Genomic DNA, 19617 nt, shown 5'->3' with positions numbered 1-19617 from the left:
AAAGTTTTCTTAATAATTCATTGATGTTGAGACTATTGAACGTCATGTGCAACACACTGCTGTTAAGAATATAGAAGGCAGGTAGACAATTACGTGATAAAGATATAAATAGTGTGAGATGATTGGAAGCAGCAGACAGATAATAGCAAAAAAAGAGTAAAGTTACAGGGCAAGGAAAAGTTTGGCGTAAAGTTAACTACAATAGAAGTGATAGGCCTAACGTTTTTATATGTTAAAGTAAGACTAACAGGAGATAAGAAGAATTATTCCATCAAAACATGGTTCTATAGTAACTGAATCAGCCTGAGATCACTTTGACAAAAGGAACAGAGAATACTTAGAACAAAGAAGACCAAACGATTACTGTAACTCATGCCACAATTGTAAGTGAATAACACACAAAATACTAGTGCAATAGTAGTACAGAAGATAGTTTGGCTTGTCAACTGAAATTCCAAAGTAATTAAATAGGCGTAAATGGACTTTTTACAAGAAGAAGAGAATTATATATATAAATAATGTTTATGATATGCCTGTAATCTCTATAGTGTGAAGACTTTGTTGTACGTATGTTTAACTTGTTACGAATATATATTTATATTATTTGAAAACAAGTTTGTGCTGTTTATTCATCATTGAACTTATCGCTAACAAGTCAAAGACACCTACTGTAGAAGAATCCTAAGCCCAACAACAACATAGTATATTTATACTATTAAGAAATATAAGTAAAAGCCTTTTGTTTTGACAACTAGCAAAAAAAGAAACATTTTAAAATTCTGACAAGTACTTTTCTGACATGTTGGAACCTACATTATAACCTTAACCTCTCAGACACTCCAAGAGAAAGGTTTAAATTTGGCAGTTTTCTGCCTGAAAATCTTTTATATGTTGGGTCCATAGCAATGAAAAAACATATAAAATCTTACCAGAGTTTCAATTTATCTTACAAAAATGGTTACTTGTCCAGGTGTTGATATATATATATTAAAATTCTGTAAAACCTTTCACCTTTTTTTGCTATCTTCATAACATTCAGGTATATTATATTGAGTACTTTGCTATTACTTGGAGCTGAGTTTAAATTATTTTTGAGCACCTGATTACCAGCTGGTAATCTCTGGTCTTTTACATCTACATTTCTAGTCTCTCTTTTTATAAGTCTAGTTCACTTTCATTATGATGCCCCCCTGGTACTGTGTTGTTGACCACAAAGCAATACTGTTTCCACAATAGGCTCAACTGTTTAATTTGGTTGGTCACTGTGTTGAACTGAAGCATAATCAATGTTCCTATGAAGTACTTTTCTAAACTCTTCTGGTTTTACGACAGATAACTTGTGATACTATCATTTCAACATACTTGCTAGAGATTAATATTCAGATTTCATAAGATTTTAAATTAACTATGGTTTGTTAAAGCTGCATTTTGACCTTGAAAAGAAAGGTTTCTGTGCTTCCCATGATTATTGAGGAAAATTTTGCATCAGATGTTTTTAAAAGCATATTTTTAAACAAATGTGTTATATAAATGGTTAATTAGGAAATAACTCAAGGGAAGAAGGGTTACACTAAAATTATTAACAATTTTAATGGATTAAAAAATCAATCAAACTTTGAAAAGAAAATATTTGTTCTTTTAAAAGATGCGAGTTAATAATCACCAAAAATAAAATTTGGTCTCCAGATGAGTTGTTAAAAACATTTCCCTTATAAAAATATACTTTACTATAATAGGAATGGAAGGAATGTTAAAAAACTGTCTAATTTATACTAATATTGCAGCACTACAATTAACCAAACTGATATGGTCAAACTCCTAATATTTTAAGATATGTGGAACTGCATATACAATTTAGTAATATACAAAATATCCATGCTTTCTACTTTTCATATTGTTACTGCAAATAACATATATTGCTTTCTGTACCTTGAGCATCCAGTGGAAGAGAAATGTACTTTATAAACTGTTTTAAGTGTTTCAAGGCTTAGCATAATTAAAATATAAAAGTACATGTAGAAAGAGGTACATACATTTAAAATATCAGACTAATTTAATTTCTTTTCTCAAATCATGTATATATACAGTAATTAGCATGTTAAGTCCTCAGGAAATTAATTTTCTCTGTTCCTCAAATAAAGTACCAACCCATCTCATCATGGTCAAATAATGGTTTTGTTTAAATTTATTAATATATTTATTTACTTTGATAAGCTTCTTTAGTTGCTAACTTGTAATGGCAGAGCTTTAACTTTTAAATCATAGTTTTAAAAGTTTAGTTAATATAACAGGCAAAATGGATGTATCACTAATAAGACTGGAAACTGATCCTTTAGGTGTTATTTACAATCAGCTGTGTTTGAATAATGTTATTGTAAACCAAGAAGATTTATTTTTTTCACTCTTAAATATAATAACAACAATTGAAAACTTGTATAACTTATAACTTTAATTAGATGCACACCAAATACTGTGCTTGTGACAGTAAATAAATGAACTGTTTAACCCCACTTCCTCTGTTAAAATTTCAAAACAACAACAGTTCATTTATTTACTGTCACAAGCACAGTATTTGGTGTGCATCTAATTAAAGTTATAAGTTATACAAGAATGATAACCTGTTTAACCCCACTTCCTCTGTTAAAATTTCAAAACAATGACAGGTTATCATTCTCGTCACAGGTGTTAACTTACAAAACAACATTCATGAGGTTAAGGTAACATGTGACTATTACCAGTTGAAATTTGCATTTTGAAATTCGTTGATATGAGATCTGAAACCCTATTTTAATTCATACTTTGTTTAGTCAGCAGCAAAACTAAGGGGACAGTCAATGTTTTTAGATTAAACACAAAATCTTTACTGAGAAATAATGTAAGTATTAAGGCTGCACTCACAAAATGATGATCCATTCTATACTTATCTCCCAGTTTTAACCTTCCATGTCCTACTGATTAGTTGGAAATTTTTCTGCTCAAACCAAAGATATGTATTTCTCTAAATGATAAAAGGACTTTTTAATATTTTCAACAGGAAACATTTAAATAATTTCCATTGTAAACATTAAATATACAATGTTTCTTCATGTGGAGCTTATACAGTGAGCTTGATATTCCAGTGTTCAAATATGAGTAACTTAACTGAATTAAGAGAAAAGAGCGGTAAATCACTTATTTATTACATTGACAATAATTTATTGTTTACAGCAAAATTAGAAAATGATTGTACAGAAAGTACAGTTTTGTATAAATGTGAATCAGACATAAATCACAACCTGTCCAATCACATCACAAAATTTACCCCAAAATGTTATATTTACATATTTTCCATCATAATACACCTCTCTAGACTAACTGGATTAGTTAAACTAGATATCTTACATTACAACTATATATTAAGAGAATATAAACTTTTAACCTAGTACAAAGAACAATAAATAGACATGACATTCAGTGATATTCTTGATAATACACTTGGGGTCTGCATTTTAGAGATAAAAATTTAAGCTAACCAGAAGGCAATAAAGATGTACAATAAGAAAAATCTTGTCCATATACTTGCACAAAATCCAAAAGCAAAAAATTACCAAACAGTTTATTGAAACAATGTGTACTTTACCAATAATTTTTTATTTAAATCATAAAATTTACTTCTTATTGGAGAAGTTTACAGAGTGTCAAGTTCAATAAATGATTTAAAGTTACACCAAAAACTGTGCTAGCCTAACATAATGTTAATAAGTTAGTTGCCAGCAACTACAATTTCTATGTCAGTTCAAATATTGGACTATTTTTCAAATGATGAATGGGTAATAGTTTAATAAGTAAATTTTTACAGCTTTGATAGGATGTTCCTCATAAGTTAAAAAACAAAACTAGAAAACTCACTTGTGTCATGCCATTCTGTAGTTTAGGTGAATGTTAATCGTAAGTATCTGTAAACTGCCATGTAAAAAAAAAAACATATGGCCACCATGTGTATGTTTTAAATTATAAAACACTGTAAATGAAAATGTATACTGATTTCATCATCATAAAAAGAAACATTTAACAGGTCATTGAATATGATGTTACACACTAAAATCATTATTTTCAAATATTTCTAGGCTTTCAAGCCACAGTTATATATATATATATATACGTATATATTTGACTTTTATTGTACGACAAATATGGAAACAATCTGCAGATGAATTTTCAATAAATTACTCTAGCAATTTTTAGTGCATATAAACTAGCACCAACAACATGGTATACAATTCCACAAACTAAACAAATTTATCCAAGTTTAAATGACTGTATTCTTAAAATAAATTGAAATTAATTTTTGTCATTGAGAAGAACATAATCTATAAAGGCTGAAATAAGTAAGCTAGATGCTTCTAATCTTTTTAATATAATATTTGTTTAAGGCAATGAACTTAGGTATTTTGCTTAATAGTAATTGGGTTTAAAACTGTTTTTCCATACTGCCATCTTCCCAGAAGTTAGTTTTAAAAGTTAATTAATAGGCCAATAAATTTATTATGTAATGTACATTATATGCTTGACACCGTAGCAACAGGGTAAACAAAGGTAAGCCTTATTTAGTATAAAATTTGACAAGATGAGTTAACTAATCCAAGTTAACCAATGTATTCTCAAAATAACTCAAAATTTATCAGAATATTCAAAAGAAATTATGAAGAATGCCAATTAGGCTTTAGATTAAAAAACAAATTTACACATGCCTAGCTTTCAAATTGTCTTTACTTTTCAGTGTTTCATCAAGTATATCTATTTCAGTTCCATTAAGTAGTAAATAAGGATGTTACTGTTTCTTATTTATGTAACTTGCTTACTCGTAGGCATAGGAGTCAACTTGATATGCATCCTTTACGTTAACTAGGGATTTATATTCCCACTTTTCAGTAAAAATTATTATTACTGTAGATAACAATAAGAATATTCTCTCAGTGGAGGTTTAGGTAGAATATTCATGATGGCGTAAAAGGAGTGAAATAGGTAATAGTGGCCTAGTTCAGAAAATTTAATGACATTTCAAAAGCCAAAAGATCATTCAAATTTGAAACATTGTCAATTTTTCAGTTCTAGCCAGTCATTGCCCATTTTATCTTCATTTACTTCAATAAGAATATGATGCTTTCATTTTAAGAATGTGATTGTGCATTATGACTTGTTTGCAGCTATTTTCAGGATTCCTAATGCGTATTATCTATTTAAAATAACAGGTTGGATATCTGTTAAATCAGTCCAGTCATTATGACATGTGGATCATGAGAGGTTAAGTTTTTCCATTGTTAAACTTCTGAGACAAATTAATTTCTTCATTTACACAGAATATGCATTTTTTTCGACTCCAAGAACTAAATGGCTTACCTGAGAAAACATTTAATTTGTATTTCAAGACTATTTTAATTCCTTATGTTTGTTCTTGATACCTTGTTTCTGCACATCTTTCAAAAGTAACTTCAAAAACTGCACGTTATAAAATGCTTTTCCATGACCAGATAAATTGAAGTACACAAAATTAAAAACTTCAAGAAGGTTTTCAAACATTACTAAGCAGTTCATCAAAAGCAAGTATCTGTACTTCAAAAACATTACTGCACCATCAAGTTAACCTTTTTAGAGAACACTCATTCTATTCCGTACTAGTAAGCAAACATAAAAATACTGTCATACTCATAGAATGTAACGAGGTAAAGAGAAGAAAATCAAAAACACTGACTAGACACAGCAACATCAAGACTTCCTCATAAATTGCACATGTATATGTTCTTAGATTGTATTAACAAAATTAAAGTTTTAGTTATAAAAGGTTTTGAAATGTCAGTATACATATTACATAGATAACAAATAACAATAAATATAAAATCAAAACAATATGTATATGACAAAAATCAACTACACACTATTTATACAAGCTGACACAAATTACCAAATTTTCTACTTCAATCAGATACATTTTTTAATGTGATCAAAGTTACAAAGGGCACTTAAATTTTAGACTGAAAATATTGATGGCATGACACATAACTTGTATGTTATTTGTAACAAATATGAATAAGTTCTAAAATGGTTTAAGAAATGTTTTTTTTTTCTCTTCAGAATACATGAAAATTTGCCAGCATACAATTTCTCTAAAATTGATGATTACATGAAAAACTTTCATGAACTTAAGAAATCAATTAGCTAAACCATATTAGTTTAATTGTGAAACTTGAAATGTGAATGGAATTCAAACAGACAAAACATCAAGAAAAATGGTTAACCATATCAGGTCAAATATGAAATTAAAACTACAGATATTTCCATAATAATTAACAAAACAATAAATTATTACGTGATGATGAAATTCATGAACAAAAGTTTCAGATAATCTCAGTTTAAACTTCTTTTTAATAGAGTTCATTTATATTTTACTTTTTTTTGAGCGAGTTTGTTCAGATATTATACTCTACACATTATTTGTTTAGATCTTTCTCATGTTAAATAAAGAGTGAAAAATTGATGTTACTTCATACTTTGCTAAAGCCTTATGAATTTTTGACATTTTATTAGAAAATATAATAATGCTGAATAACTCATAATTTTCTCTTTATATTTCTGAATAAGCAGGTCTATTATTAACATAAAAAAATTAACTTGTTATTTTCATTACATGTATGATATTGGTGGAAATCATTTACTGCTCATAATTATTGTACAGATAGGTTTATCATATTAACTTTACTCTGCAAGGATTATTCATAAATTTGTTATGCTTACCATTTTCAGATAGTGAAGACTGTGAAATAAGAAGACTATCAATCCTCAGCCAGATTTTAAGTACATTAACTCATTTATCAACATTAGTTATCTTAAAATAAAACATCTTACAATAAATAGCTACCAAATCCATTGCAATTCTCTCTCTTTACTTGGTAAATGCCCATGATCCTGAACACGAAGTGCATTCCCCTGTACAAAAAATAGACTCAAATTTGGTATTTTATGCAATTTAAGTTTCAGTGATTGTCATAAGGGAACAACAAATTAATATAAACTTGCTTTTGTTAAATTCAATATACTTTCGTCCAAACATACATCAAAAACTTGTAATTATTCTTGTTATTTCCAATTATCCAGTTTCGGGACTGATTTTTTTTTAACTTGTTCATTTATACTGCTCATATAGCCAGATATTGTAGAACGGATTAGAAACTTTAATCAAAATTTGCTGAAAACTATATTCATCTGCAATAATATGACTAAACAAAAAAACAATAGTAAAATATTTTAGTCAAACTATGTGCAATCACAGTTTATCGAGCAGTTTTAAAGAATTTATTTATGACATTATTAAAATATTTGAATTTTACAACAAACATTTCCCTTACTTAAACATATTTTTCATAAAAACTTACCATCTTCATTAAAAGTAGCTAGAGAAAGTTTCTTTATATTGTCAGAAATATAAGAATCAGAGCTTATCTTCTGTGGAGTGATGGGAAGCCCAAAGTCTGCAAAGTGAGAAATGCAAACAATACTAATTATAAAACAACACAAATAACTGCAGCGATTATTTGCTTTAATATATGTAAACTGAAAAATAAAATACTTTAAATGAAAACTATTTCCATAAATGTCAGTAGTAATCAAACATTTAAAAATATGAGGTTGTTGCATGCTTGTATTTTTTATGAAAACATTTATTAATCATTAATACCGTCAAGAAACAGACTATACCAAAAACTGTTCTCATTAGGCTTAAAAGAATTCTAACTTCCTTGTGCAATTCAACCATAAACACTTTTTGTTGTTATTTACTGCTTTCTTTATGAACACTTTTAGAAACTACACCATATCTAGTTTATCCTTTTGTAATATTTATAAACCTTTTACTCTCTCAACTCGAATGTAAGCAAAGGCTCAATAAAAAAAATCATAAGCAGCACACTATTAAAATGGCAAAAAGAATTCACTTCAGGCAAACTTCAAGAATGAACTAAATTATGTTCATTAACTCTTATTAAAAAAGTTATGCAAGACCTTTTTGCTTTCATGCTCAGCTTATTCAGGCATGTGTATAAAACACACAATTAGCTTGTGCTAAAAAAAATGTCACTAATGATATAGATTATTAACTCTTTTTTTTTCTTAAAAAAAATTAGAAAGCATCATTAGCACAAAGTCCCACAAATAAAAAAAGTTAAATTATTAAAATTAAAATACAACACTAAACTTAAACACCGAATGGTGTATCAGAAATGTTTAATTACTTGATGAATTTCCACAGGGTCCCCGAAAGTAATCTGTTTCAAGAGTAAATAAAACCAAAATTATGAGTAACAAATGTCTTTATTTCTTGCTTTTGAAGTTCTTATGTCATGCTGTGTTGTAGCCTACAGAGTGCATAATTCTCGTGATTCATGGCATGTGCACATTTTACTGACGTCATTTTAGTGTCTGCTGACTGACTAATTGACAGATAACATACTACTGTATAATGTTGTAAGTGGTTAAAACAGGTGACCCCTCCAGGTGGCCTTTGGCTCCCTTTCAGGGAAATTATTGTGCAAAATAAATTCAATTTAAACCAGATGTAACTTATGAGTAACAGATTCCTATACTATGTATTTAACACCTCTTCCACATGTACTTTATAATAAATTTTGAAAAAATGTGTTGCTACATCAAGAATATGATAATTATTTATACATTGAGAGAATTCTTAAAACATGCTTTTTACAAAAAACTTTTGGTTTCACAAGTTATTGAAATATAAAGTATTCAGACTCAAAAATAGTTTTAGAGTATGATGGTTATTTTAATTATTAAATAAATCTTACCTGATGCATTCTTATTGTGAACATAATGTTAGAAAATGGCTAAATATAAAAATAAAATTTTTGATGTGGTTAGTAAGTTTTAAAAGTATTGTAAATTGTACAATAAGTTAGCTTTAAGTATATTTCACCATTTTAAATTCCAAATAATTTTCTTTTATCTAACATCAATTTTTATGTGTTTGCATATATAGCATTAAAAGCTGTTCTGGAAGATTCCAACATTTTCAGAAATGACTGTTTTGTAGCAAAACGAATAGTTAAGTTACTTAGAGATACAATAAAATACCATCTTGGCTGGAAGATGGCCCAGCAAAATCAACTTCATCATCATCCCATGAAGGTCGGTGTTTTAATTCATCAACGAAAGCTGAAATCAGCTTGTCCATTAGCTCCGCCTAAATACGTACAAAAGTTAAGCCTTTTCAAAAAAGTATACTTTATATAAAACTAAAGGTTTTCTTAAAATTTAGCTTAATTTCAGAGTAGAAACCACTTGGACCAGAAGTTATTATCTTTAAATGTTTATATTTTATGCAAAGAATAAATTGAATTTCCTTGATTTAGCAACACACACAAAAAACAAACACATGCAAAAAACGTTTTTGAATACCAAGAGAAATATAAATAGGCTTTCAGAATAAGGTTTATCTAATATATTTTCATGTTTATCACAATAAGCCTGACCTTAAACTAAATGTGAAGTATCACATAACACTCAACAATATGAAGTATCAAATACTGTTGCTGCTAACTGAATCATATTTTAACTATGGGGCCTACAAACTATTAATAAGACATAAAGTCACTATAATTTTTATCATGATAATCACAATATTGACTTGAATTTCGAAATTCAACATAACAAATGAATATGTTTTTAATCACGAAAATTTAAAATAGGCTTCAAGCTTTAACATTAACAATCTGATAAACAATGTATGTTTTATAAAAAAACTTTATTAACTATTAGTATATGAGACTGAATAAAAACAGCACAATGATATGACATGTAAGATCTAGATGTTAACATTCTCTTAAATCTAAAATGTATTTCCACTAATACTTACCTCTTCTCACACTATAGCTATTAATTGACTGCCAGGGTTCTTCCTTTGCCCATCTAAGTATTGGTCTGACTTTTTTTCTTGCTTGCTCCAGTGTTTTATACCCCACTTAACTGCCCTTGGTGATATTTGTCTCTTGACACTCTCCACCTACTTCAATGCCTCCTGTATCCTGGTACTGTATATATGCACATCATTCAGATAATGTTATCACTTTTTCAAGACTGGTTCAATCCACAGTCTCTAACACTGGCTCTTAGTGGGGGAAGAAGGGTGGGAGAGTGGGAGAGAGAGGTAAGTACTACTGGAAATACATTTTCAATTTAAGAAAATGTTAACTTCCAAAACATACTTACCTCCCCTCACACTACAGCTAGAACCACACATTCATAAGATGGAAGAGCCAGTGAGGGCATTATCCACAGAGAAAGTATCTGCACAAATCATGGGTGTGTCAATAAAAGATTGGCACCCTAGTGGGGGAGCCACACTACATCCAGAACAGGTATGCTCTTCACCCAAAACTTAATTCATACACTGTGGGTGGAATTTTACATGATTTATCAACACTATTGGCCAGGCCCCAACCAGATAATCAAGGTTTCACTGCTCAGGGTTGGAACTATAGGGCCATGGTTCTTCCTATATCCCATGTTGGTGGCTAGGACAATTGGACTGCAACATATATATACTTATAAGTGGATCCCAACCTGTGCCCATAGTGTGCATTCTAAGCCACCGGAATCATGTCGAGAAGGTGAGCAACACTGAAGTGGACAAACCTTCTACTCCACCTTAAGGGTGAATTAGTTTGATAAAAACACACCTACCTGGGCAACACTCATCACAAAATGGGATCCTGTGAAAATAAAGTAAGGGGCCCTGAAATGTAAAGCAGAAACAAGCATAACAATGAAAATACTCCCCCCTCTGTATAATCTAGTGGAAGTGGTTAAGATAGCTGCAGGGGATAATCGAAAACCCTCAGATGAAGATACTGCCAAAACATGCAAATAATGTGAGATAAAAATATCAGGAGAGGTCCACATACCAGCCCACACAATGTCCTCAAGTGGGCAATTCAACCTGGGCTGCTAAGGATATAGAAATGCGACAAATCTGATTAGACATGACTCACAGAAGACTCCTCTCCTTTAAAGAGAGCCCTGAATAAGCAATATGAATCAATTTTGTACCCACCTCATCAATGTAACCTGGGGTAAATCCTGGAAAAGTGAATGATCCCAATGAATAAACAGTCATTTTCTAGCATCTCTAAAGGCATTAGTGTGGGCAATAAAACCTTCAAGACCCTCACTGGACAAAACAAATGATCGAAATCTGATCAGTCATAAAAGTGAAAAATAGTGATCAGATGAATCAGTGAAAAAAGATTTATCCCCTTTCCTGTCTGACAGTGTCTTAGGGAAAAAGACCTGGTCTGAGAACATAGGTAGAATGATAAAGCCTCCTGTGCACAATCAGCACAAACCACTACGACCGGCAGTGTCTGTAGATCAGTAGCAATGAAAAATAAACCTTCAGGGAAAGGTGACAGATAGCACATGAAGCTAAGGCACAGTGAGTGTTGAGAAAGGGCATGTAATGTAACCTTAACATACCAGTTATGTAACTGGAATGGTTGTTTGGAACAAAAGACCCAAAGCAACTTAAGGAATCCAGAGAGTATTGGGGAATCAAAGAATTTTTGTCTTCAGTGTCAAGTGGTAATCAATAAGGCCACCTTGTACAGGGTGATTGTGGAAGATGCAAAACCCTAGCCAAAGAGCCAGGTCAAAACACAAGTTATGGTTGGCACTTCTGATTGAAGTGGGTTTAACCTCCTCTCAATACACCATTGCAGATACGTGTCATTCTTGTTAATAAATGTCCATCACGGGACTAAGCAAAGAACTGAGACAGATACATGGGAACCTTTGAAATTAAACCATGATGCCATGCGAAGTATTGCATAACCTCCATGCCTGAAGCTTGAGCTTTTTGATAGCCAGGTGAACCATGTCAAGTCATGGCTGCCTCCACTGAGATGGCCAAAGAGGAAGTGGAAGAGGTGGACACTCCTGAAGGTACCATAGAAGCAGAAACCAGGGAGTAACTGCCAATCTGGTGCTAACAAATGTACCTGAGAATGGGTTGGAACAAATTAATCTAGTACCTTGGGTAACATACAAATTGGAGGGAAGGCCTAGAATTGTAATCCTATTCCATCCTGATGGAATGCATCCATTGCCAAAGTCCAAGAGTAAGGCACTGGAGACCAAACTGCCAGTATATGGGTGTTCCAAAAAGTGGCCAATCAGTGTTTCAAAATGAGAGCCAATTCAACAGAAAACCTTGTGATGCAGCATCTATTGTGTTGGGAAAATCTGTTTGGGTCAAGACAATTGACCTGCTACCACAGTCATCACCTATTGAACATAGCAAGCTAGTAGGGTGAAATGATGGAAGTGGTCCCAAGAAAGGAAATCCAAAGTTTGAAAACAAGGATCACTGGATTAAGTGTCCCCTTGACAAGAAATGCAAGACACCACCATGGAATTGTGAAGCCTGATGATTTTCCCCTTAATAAGACCAGAGCAGGAGGCAAGCCTTTTGAAGAGCAAGCAGGTCTAAAACATTGTGTAGGGAAGCCTCATCATCTGTGCCAAAAGTGGTGAGATGCCACCACTATGGCAATGTACACGTAGGAGCCAACTACATCAAACTTGTACATGTACATTCTTAGTAAAAAATGCCAACTCAGAGTGAGGAATGAGTCACTTGTGAACCTTGGAGAACCTAGGAATTGATACAGATGAGAAAAATCTATAACTGGACACCAATCTCCTGTCTTCTTGGGCCAAAGAACTGAGAGGAATAAAACTCTGGAAGAACTGACATCACTCTCTCTCTACCCCAAGACCAACCAAACTCTGATAGTTCTAGAAGATCCGCGGGAGATGGAAACCCTACAGGTTGGTGGAGAAGATGTGAACTGAATGACTAATCTCGACTCAAGGAACGAAGTTCCCTTGGATCCGTAGTTAAGGTTTACCACACGTCCAGAAATTCTCGGAGCCAATCTCCCACAGACCCTGAAGGTATACAATAATCACTGATGCCTCTGGTGGTATTCAGACCAAGCAGCAGAACTCTTGGATATGGAAAGAATCTATTCTGAGTACCAATAGACTGAGGGGCTGATGTTGGGGGTTGGGACCCTCGAATAGGGGCAGAACTATGACCCCCCTGGAGGAGCCAATGAAAGTCAAGATGTCAAGGACAGCAAGGATGAATATAGAATCCAACAATCAAACCAATGTGCATGCTAATAATGGGTCCAGCTCATAATCAACAGATTTGGTGATCCTGTGTCTTCTAACAAAGTGTAGTTTTAGTTGTAAGTCCACAGAGTTACCGCCACCCCACCAAGGGGCATTGATCTATTCAGGTTAACTACAAAGTCCACTCTAGAACCCCTAATTTCTAGGAGCAGATGTATTCTTTAAGAGTCTGAATATGTTTACACCTGGTGGTGGTAAGCTAAATCACATAGTTCCAACAACTGTGATGAATAAGGCATAGCTGTCCCTTCACATAACTGAGCAGTAAACCTCCCTGTATAAACCACAATGTCAGTGAATGGAGGGAAACTAAGTATTTGCTCCCATACCTTTCAGCCACCAAGTAAGGAGGCTCAGACGCAACTGGGGAAAGAACCAAAACATCACACACTCGATGGACTAACTGAAGAAAAAGAGCCTGAGGCAGCTTATCCCAAAGTGGTCTCCTGAGAAGCCAACAGAATAAAAGATGATGCAGGAAAAAGCAGATCTAAATTTGCTCCAGTTTGTCCAGGATCACCCTCATTTGCAGCCTCAGAGCCCCCCGGAGGAACACCACCGAACTGAATATTTGTCTCCATCTCACTACAATTAGATCACTGACAGTCTCAACTAAGAATTATCCCCCTCAATTGTTAAGCGACACTTGATATCAGAGGTGGGATAGGAGAGACCGAAAGTTCATGCCATATATCTGCTTGTCAAATGGAAATCAACTAGGTAACACAAGGTATTTCCTAATGATATTAACACAGAGAAACCCATTAGTGAACACTCTGTTGAGAAAAAACTGACAATATTATCTGAATAAGGTGCAAATATACAGTACCCGGATAGAGGATGCATTGAGCTAGGTGGAGAGTGTCATGAGACAAATATCACCAAGTACAATTAAGTGGGGTACAAAAGACTGGAGCAAGTGAGAAAAAATAATCTGCCCAATGGTTAGATGGGCAAAGGAAGAAACCCTGGCAGTTGAGTAATAGCCTTAGTATGAGAAAAGATGGTATGTTTCAGAATTAAAGCAAACAGAAAAATATATATAAAACTCAATGTTTACTACAGTACAAATTAAACTGCTTATAAAATTAATTCAAACAGCTGATACACAAAATAAAAAAAATGTGTGGAGAGAGTTTAATAGTTATGCTAAAATACAAAACACAAACAAACTTACCTGTCTTGAAAAGATCTGTAAAACTTTAAATTCTTGTGGATTCTGAAACTGAATTTTGAACTGTACAAATAAGCAAGGCAGGCAGTTAGGATTTTCTGGTTTACTTGGGCAGGCATAATTCCAAGACATTTCTCGATATCTCAGAGACAACAAGATAACCTGCAGAATAACACAATATATTAGTGCTTAGGCTCTTATGTTACTCTAATATCTTCAGTAACTGAAACTACAATCTAACAATAAAATGCTACCAAAACTAATTCAGATCAGTAATTATCAAAGAACTTTTAATTCACAAGTAAGTACTATCATTTCAGTTTATAAATTGGCATATTTCATACCTAAACTTACATTTATTTTAACAACTGTATTTACCTAAAATGCTTGAACATACTAAAATGTTCTTTAATTGTTTATGCATTCTTACAATACAAACCTAGCTTTAAACAACTATTTTACATATTTTCCTCAGTCATTTTATTCCCCTGTTTTGCTTACTCTTTAGGTAAAAACAGTGAAGTTCATGTAACTCAAAAAAAAAAACAACTAAAGGGATCACTTCTAAAAATGAATAGCAGATGAAAGATAACTATTAACCAGCTGATATATTTGGACTTTTCTTTCTTTTTCATGTTCTCAAACACAAACTGTACTTGCTCTTTCATAGCAAGTCTTTACACAGTTAAATATAACAACATTTAAGGGCAACAAGGGACCTATTGGTCCATCTAGGCTGTCCCATTCCCTAAACTAAACTATATTAAAAAATTTGCAAAGCCAGCCCTTATCATTTAAATATTTATCAATTCTTCCCTTAAACTCCCTTAATTAAATCTGAAAGCAACCCATTCCAAAACTTCTTAACTTAAGATCAGTCCTAACCTGCTATAAGTTATACTCGTGTTTCTTAGTCCTACCATTCTCACCATTAAGGATGAGAAATAATGATTCCCTTAACAATCTTAAGCACCTCAATTAGATCCCCTCTAACTCTTCTTTTTCAAAATAAAACAATTTCAGGATTACAGAGATCTTAACCTGTCTGTACATGACAACCTTTCTATCCCAGGTATCATATCATCAGTTGGATGAACAATAACTGTAATGTTGTGAAATACATTAAATAAGTGATATGTAATTATTATCAATTTTATTTGAGTCATTTACAAATCAGAATTATGGTAAGGATTAATAACACAGTACTATTCATATATTTTTAACATCAATTATTTATTATTCTTTTCACTTGAACTAACTTTACAATAATTAAGAAAAATTGGTGAACCATAAAGCTAATTGATGCTCATAAGTAATCTATTATATCGATTAATCATCCAGCTCTTGAACTTAATACTGACTTCAAAATTCATGAGCAGAACAAACAAAGGAACAAAGATTACATACAACTGCCAATAAGAAAAATATGGCTTTTGGTGCATTTGTTTGTTTGTTTTTAGAGCAAAACTACTTTGAGCTATCTACTGTGTCCACTGCAGGGAATCAAACTCTAGTTTTAGCATTTTAAATCCATAAATGTACCATTGTCCCACCAGGAAACCTTGTGGTGGGAAAGCAAGGTTTATATAGTTTCTCTAGTGCTTGTGCAATGAGTCATGTGGAAGGTAGGAAACTGGAAATCTTTGAGCAAGATGACCTATGTCATGCATTGTGTAAAGGACATTCAGAAACAAAAGCCATGTAGTTGTTGATAGAGTGAGCAAGAACAATTCAACAAGAAAAGGCTTTTATTGGAAATGGGAATGTTTTTTTTTTCTTACCAAAAATATATAAAAGTTCATTTAAAAAACTCCTGTAGGATTGGAGAAATTGTTTTTCAATTTGAAATTCTGTTACATACCGATTCTCTGACATCAATTACATGAATACCCTCCCTGTTGATAGCCACCAATACAGGTTGATCATAATGAGAGATTAGAGCTGTGATACCCTTAGCTGGTTTTTCTATCTGTGCTTTGAAGAATGCACTCCTGTAACAGTTAGAACTTTTGATATTACAAAGTTTTATAAACACAAACATATCTGAAATTTTTCAATATAACAAAGGAAGAATTTTGAATGCTTTATTACCTATAATTTAAACAGCTAATCTTCTTTTTGTGAAAGGTAAAAATTGCCCTAAATAAAAATAAAATAATGTACTACATAAACCTAAATCTGGGCATTAGGTTTATGTTTATGTGGTACATTATTAACAGTTATAACTTTGGAAGTTATAATTTTCCTAAATGAAAATGTATTTCAAATAGGTACTTCCCTCCATTCACATGATTAGATTTCTCATTTTGTGCTACCCTCTATATGTGAACTTTTTCAGAAACACATGCCACAAGCCTTCATCCTTCCTCTGTTGGAACCCACAGTTTCAACACATCTCTCATGCAAATGATCATGAGTAACCTCTCCACTAAGAAGAGAGCACTACTATCACGTGATGTAGGTTACTCCCTCTACACGCCACTACCGAACTATCACTTCAAAGTTTGGGAGAAAACACAAGCACCAGAAGATTATGGGGAGGATGAGTGGGTTGTGTGAGAAGAGAGAAGTACCTACCGGAAATATATTTTCATTTAGGAAAATTATAACTTCCGATAAGGTACTCTCACTCTTCTCACAAGATTACTTTGAATCCCATATTGAAATGAGGAGAGACCAGTGCAAGAGAAGCACAGGCGTATCCCCCAGAAGCATCCAGAGGACACCCCTAAAATGAGAGGATCAAATCAGATGATCTGAGGAGGGGTACCACATCACATCTGAGCCACGTATCTCTTTGCTATGAACATTGTGGCGGAACATTAAAGGGAGCACATTCACATTTTTAGTAAAAGTAAAACTTGCCTTAAATAAAAATATAATAATGTACTATATAAGCTTAAATCTAATGCCCACTCTATGCAGAGAAAAATCCAATGCCAAGTTCCAAAGTGTTTACCAAAATGGTAGCAACAGACATAACTGAATATACTATCAATAAACAGTGCACTTGCACAGTGTAAACATTTTCAATAAGAAAACACAACTACATTTCACATTTAACTCTACATAGCTTGGTTGAGTTCAACCTACTCCTAAGAGCAAAATTGCACAGTTGAATTAAAAAAGCTTATAGGAACTACACTTGTAGTTCATCTTCTACATATTAAAGAAAAAACTTTGGAGTTGAAATTTATTCAATTAAAAAGTTGTATTTATTTAACTTTATAAATAAAAACTTTTAAAAATTGCACATTTTGTCCTTGGAATGATTTTAGAACAGCTATGAAAGTAAACATTAATAACATCTGTGAATTTCCAGGATTTTTTTCTGAGTACTCACTGCATTCTTGGAAGAAAGTTGAAATAGTTTGAACAAAGTAGCAAACTTTGATCATTATAAATTTAATACAAATGTAGTTTTATAAATTTTAGTCAATCACTGTTTCTCAACCCCTGTTGCTGTGATGTAATTGCCTATATTTCACTATTTTGAAGTCATAGGTAATAATCTAACCATGTAATGAAAGTTCTTTTTTTGTTCCTTTCAAATGTATAAGTAAATATGGCTTCCAATTCAGTAGAGCCTCACATAAAGGTTAGAACAAAGTGATAAAAGCTTAGCTTGATCATATGTTACTAAAACAATTACCACTACAATAACATTCCTGACTGTTTTAGAGTTTGTGAAAAGCTTGCTTTAAAAATTTATACTTTGAATATTTGAAAATTTATATTTGAATTACAGTATTGCAGTATGTTAAGAACAATTTTTTATGAAACAAGATGATGTATAGAATTTTTTTTTGCTTAGTTAGATCATTTTGCACTCAATCATATCCAGTTTATTAGTAACTACTTGAATGAGCAAAGGAAATGACCAAAAAGAAATGTAAGAAAAATGCATAAATAAATATAAAACAAGCTTAAAACTTACTGTATATATAACATGAATTGCTTGAATTAACTAATTAAAAAAAGCTTATAGGTTGCTTTTATTATATGCCAGTGATTGTAAACACAGTGAAACTGCATGCCATGTTTTTCAAATCAAAACAAAGATAACATTTAGTTGTATACAATAAAACTTTATTGGAAGATCTTATGAGAACGTAGAAAAACATCAAAATCCAGTAATTGAAATCTACAACAGATGCAAGCATTTTAAAATTATTTCTTATAAAATACATATCACAATGAAATCTTTGACTTTTAACAGTTGCAAATTCATAAAAATATCATATGTAAAAATATTCTATTTTACAGAAGCTATAGCAAGTTCATCTCAAGTTTCAAACAATGTCATATAGTATTTCTTTTATGCAATATACACAAAAAAAAACATCAACAGGTACTTCATGCACCCAGACATTTAAGAATTAATTATGTGAATGTGTTTCAATCTGCTCAAAAGCCAACAAAATAATTTACCTGCCATTTGTCTAAGTAAAGTCAGTATTTCAATCAGTTCCTTTTCTTTCACCTAGCCTAGTTTAATTTCATTATTAATCCAACTGGAATGTATCTATAAATATTATAACTAAATCAAAACCACATAAACTAATAACTGTAAAGTCATTATTTAATCAGCTCATTTTTCCTTTATCTACCTAACTTAAATTATGTATTAATCCAATTTCTTAATCTTACATTGTGTATCTAATGAGAAGATTCCTTACCCATAATAAGGAAGTGCCCAACAGTACTCGAGATACTTGCGTAAAAGTTTGTAAGTTGTTGTTGAAGTTGATATGGCACTGTATTGTTTAAAAAGCCGATGTTCAGGTCCATTCTTAGAGCTAAAATTTAGCCATGACCAGCCTGCATTACAAGCACGAACAGGAAGAAAGTCTCGAACTCGAGTTCTATATAATAGTAATTAAAGTAAAAAACATTAAAAGTAATTACCTTTAAAAAGTTGAGAACCATAAAATAAATATACAATTAGAAATGCTTATGAAACAAATGTATTTGTTTGGAACATACGAGTTTTTCAATTACATGTGCATATGGAAATGTCTTCTCTTCTGAATAATTTTCACCCAAATAGGAATCAAAATAGAAAACACAAAAAGCAGTTCTGTGAGTTCTCACCTATATAAGTAAAGAAAAAAATATTTTCTAAAAAGGAAGTAAATATAGAGATGGCTAATATCAATCCGTCAAAAAACAATGCGAACAAGATAGTAGGGATGGCATTT

The 19617-nt window shown here is 32.0% G+C and overlaps 1 protein-coding gene across 1 annotated transcript in view; it reads right to left on the bottom strand.

Annotated features, from left to right (window-relative positions):
- Positions 1-3146: 3146 nt before the first annotated feature.
- Positions 3147-19617, bottom strand: part of LOC106472835 (FERM domain-containing protein 8-like) — a gene marked incomplete at its 5' end in the record, with an annotated part of 36623 nt that continues 20152 nt past the window's right edge. Inside the window, 6 exons of the mRNA XM_022401373.1 lie at positions 3147-6963; positions 7410-7505; positions 9121-9229; positions 14420-14578; positions 16278-16407; positions 19096-19281. Coding sequence (XP_022257081.1) covers positions 6920-6963; positions 7410-7505; positions 9121-9229; positions 14420-14578; positions 16278-16407; positions 19096-19281 — 724 coding nt within the window. The remainder of the gene's footprint in view (positions 6964-7409; positions 7506-9120; positions 9230-14419; positions 14579-16277; positions 16408-19095; positions 19282-19617) is intronic.

This window comes from Limulus polyphemus, unplaced genomic scaffold (genome assembly GCF_000517525.1).
Source record: "Limulus polyphemus unplaced genomic scaffold, Limulus_polyphemus-2.1.2 Scaffold5649, whole genome shotgun sequence".
Lineage (NCBI taxonomy): Eukaryota > Metazoa > Arthropoda > Merostomata > Xiphosura > Limulidae > Limulus > Limulus polyphemus.
The sequence above is the reverse complement of the archived record's forward strand: the minus strand, read 5'-3'. Positions and strand labels throughout refer to the sequence as shown.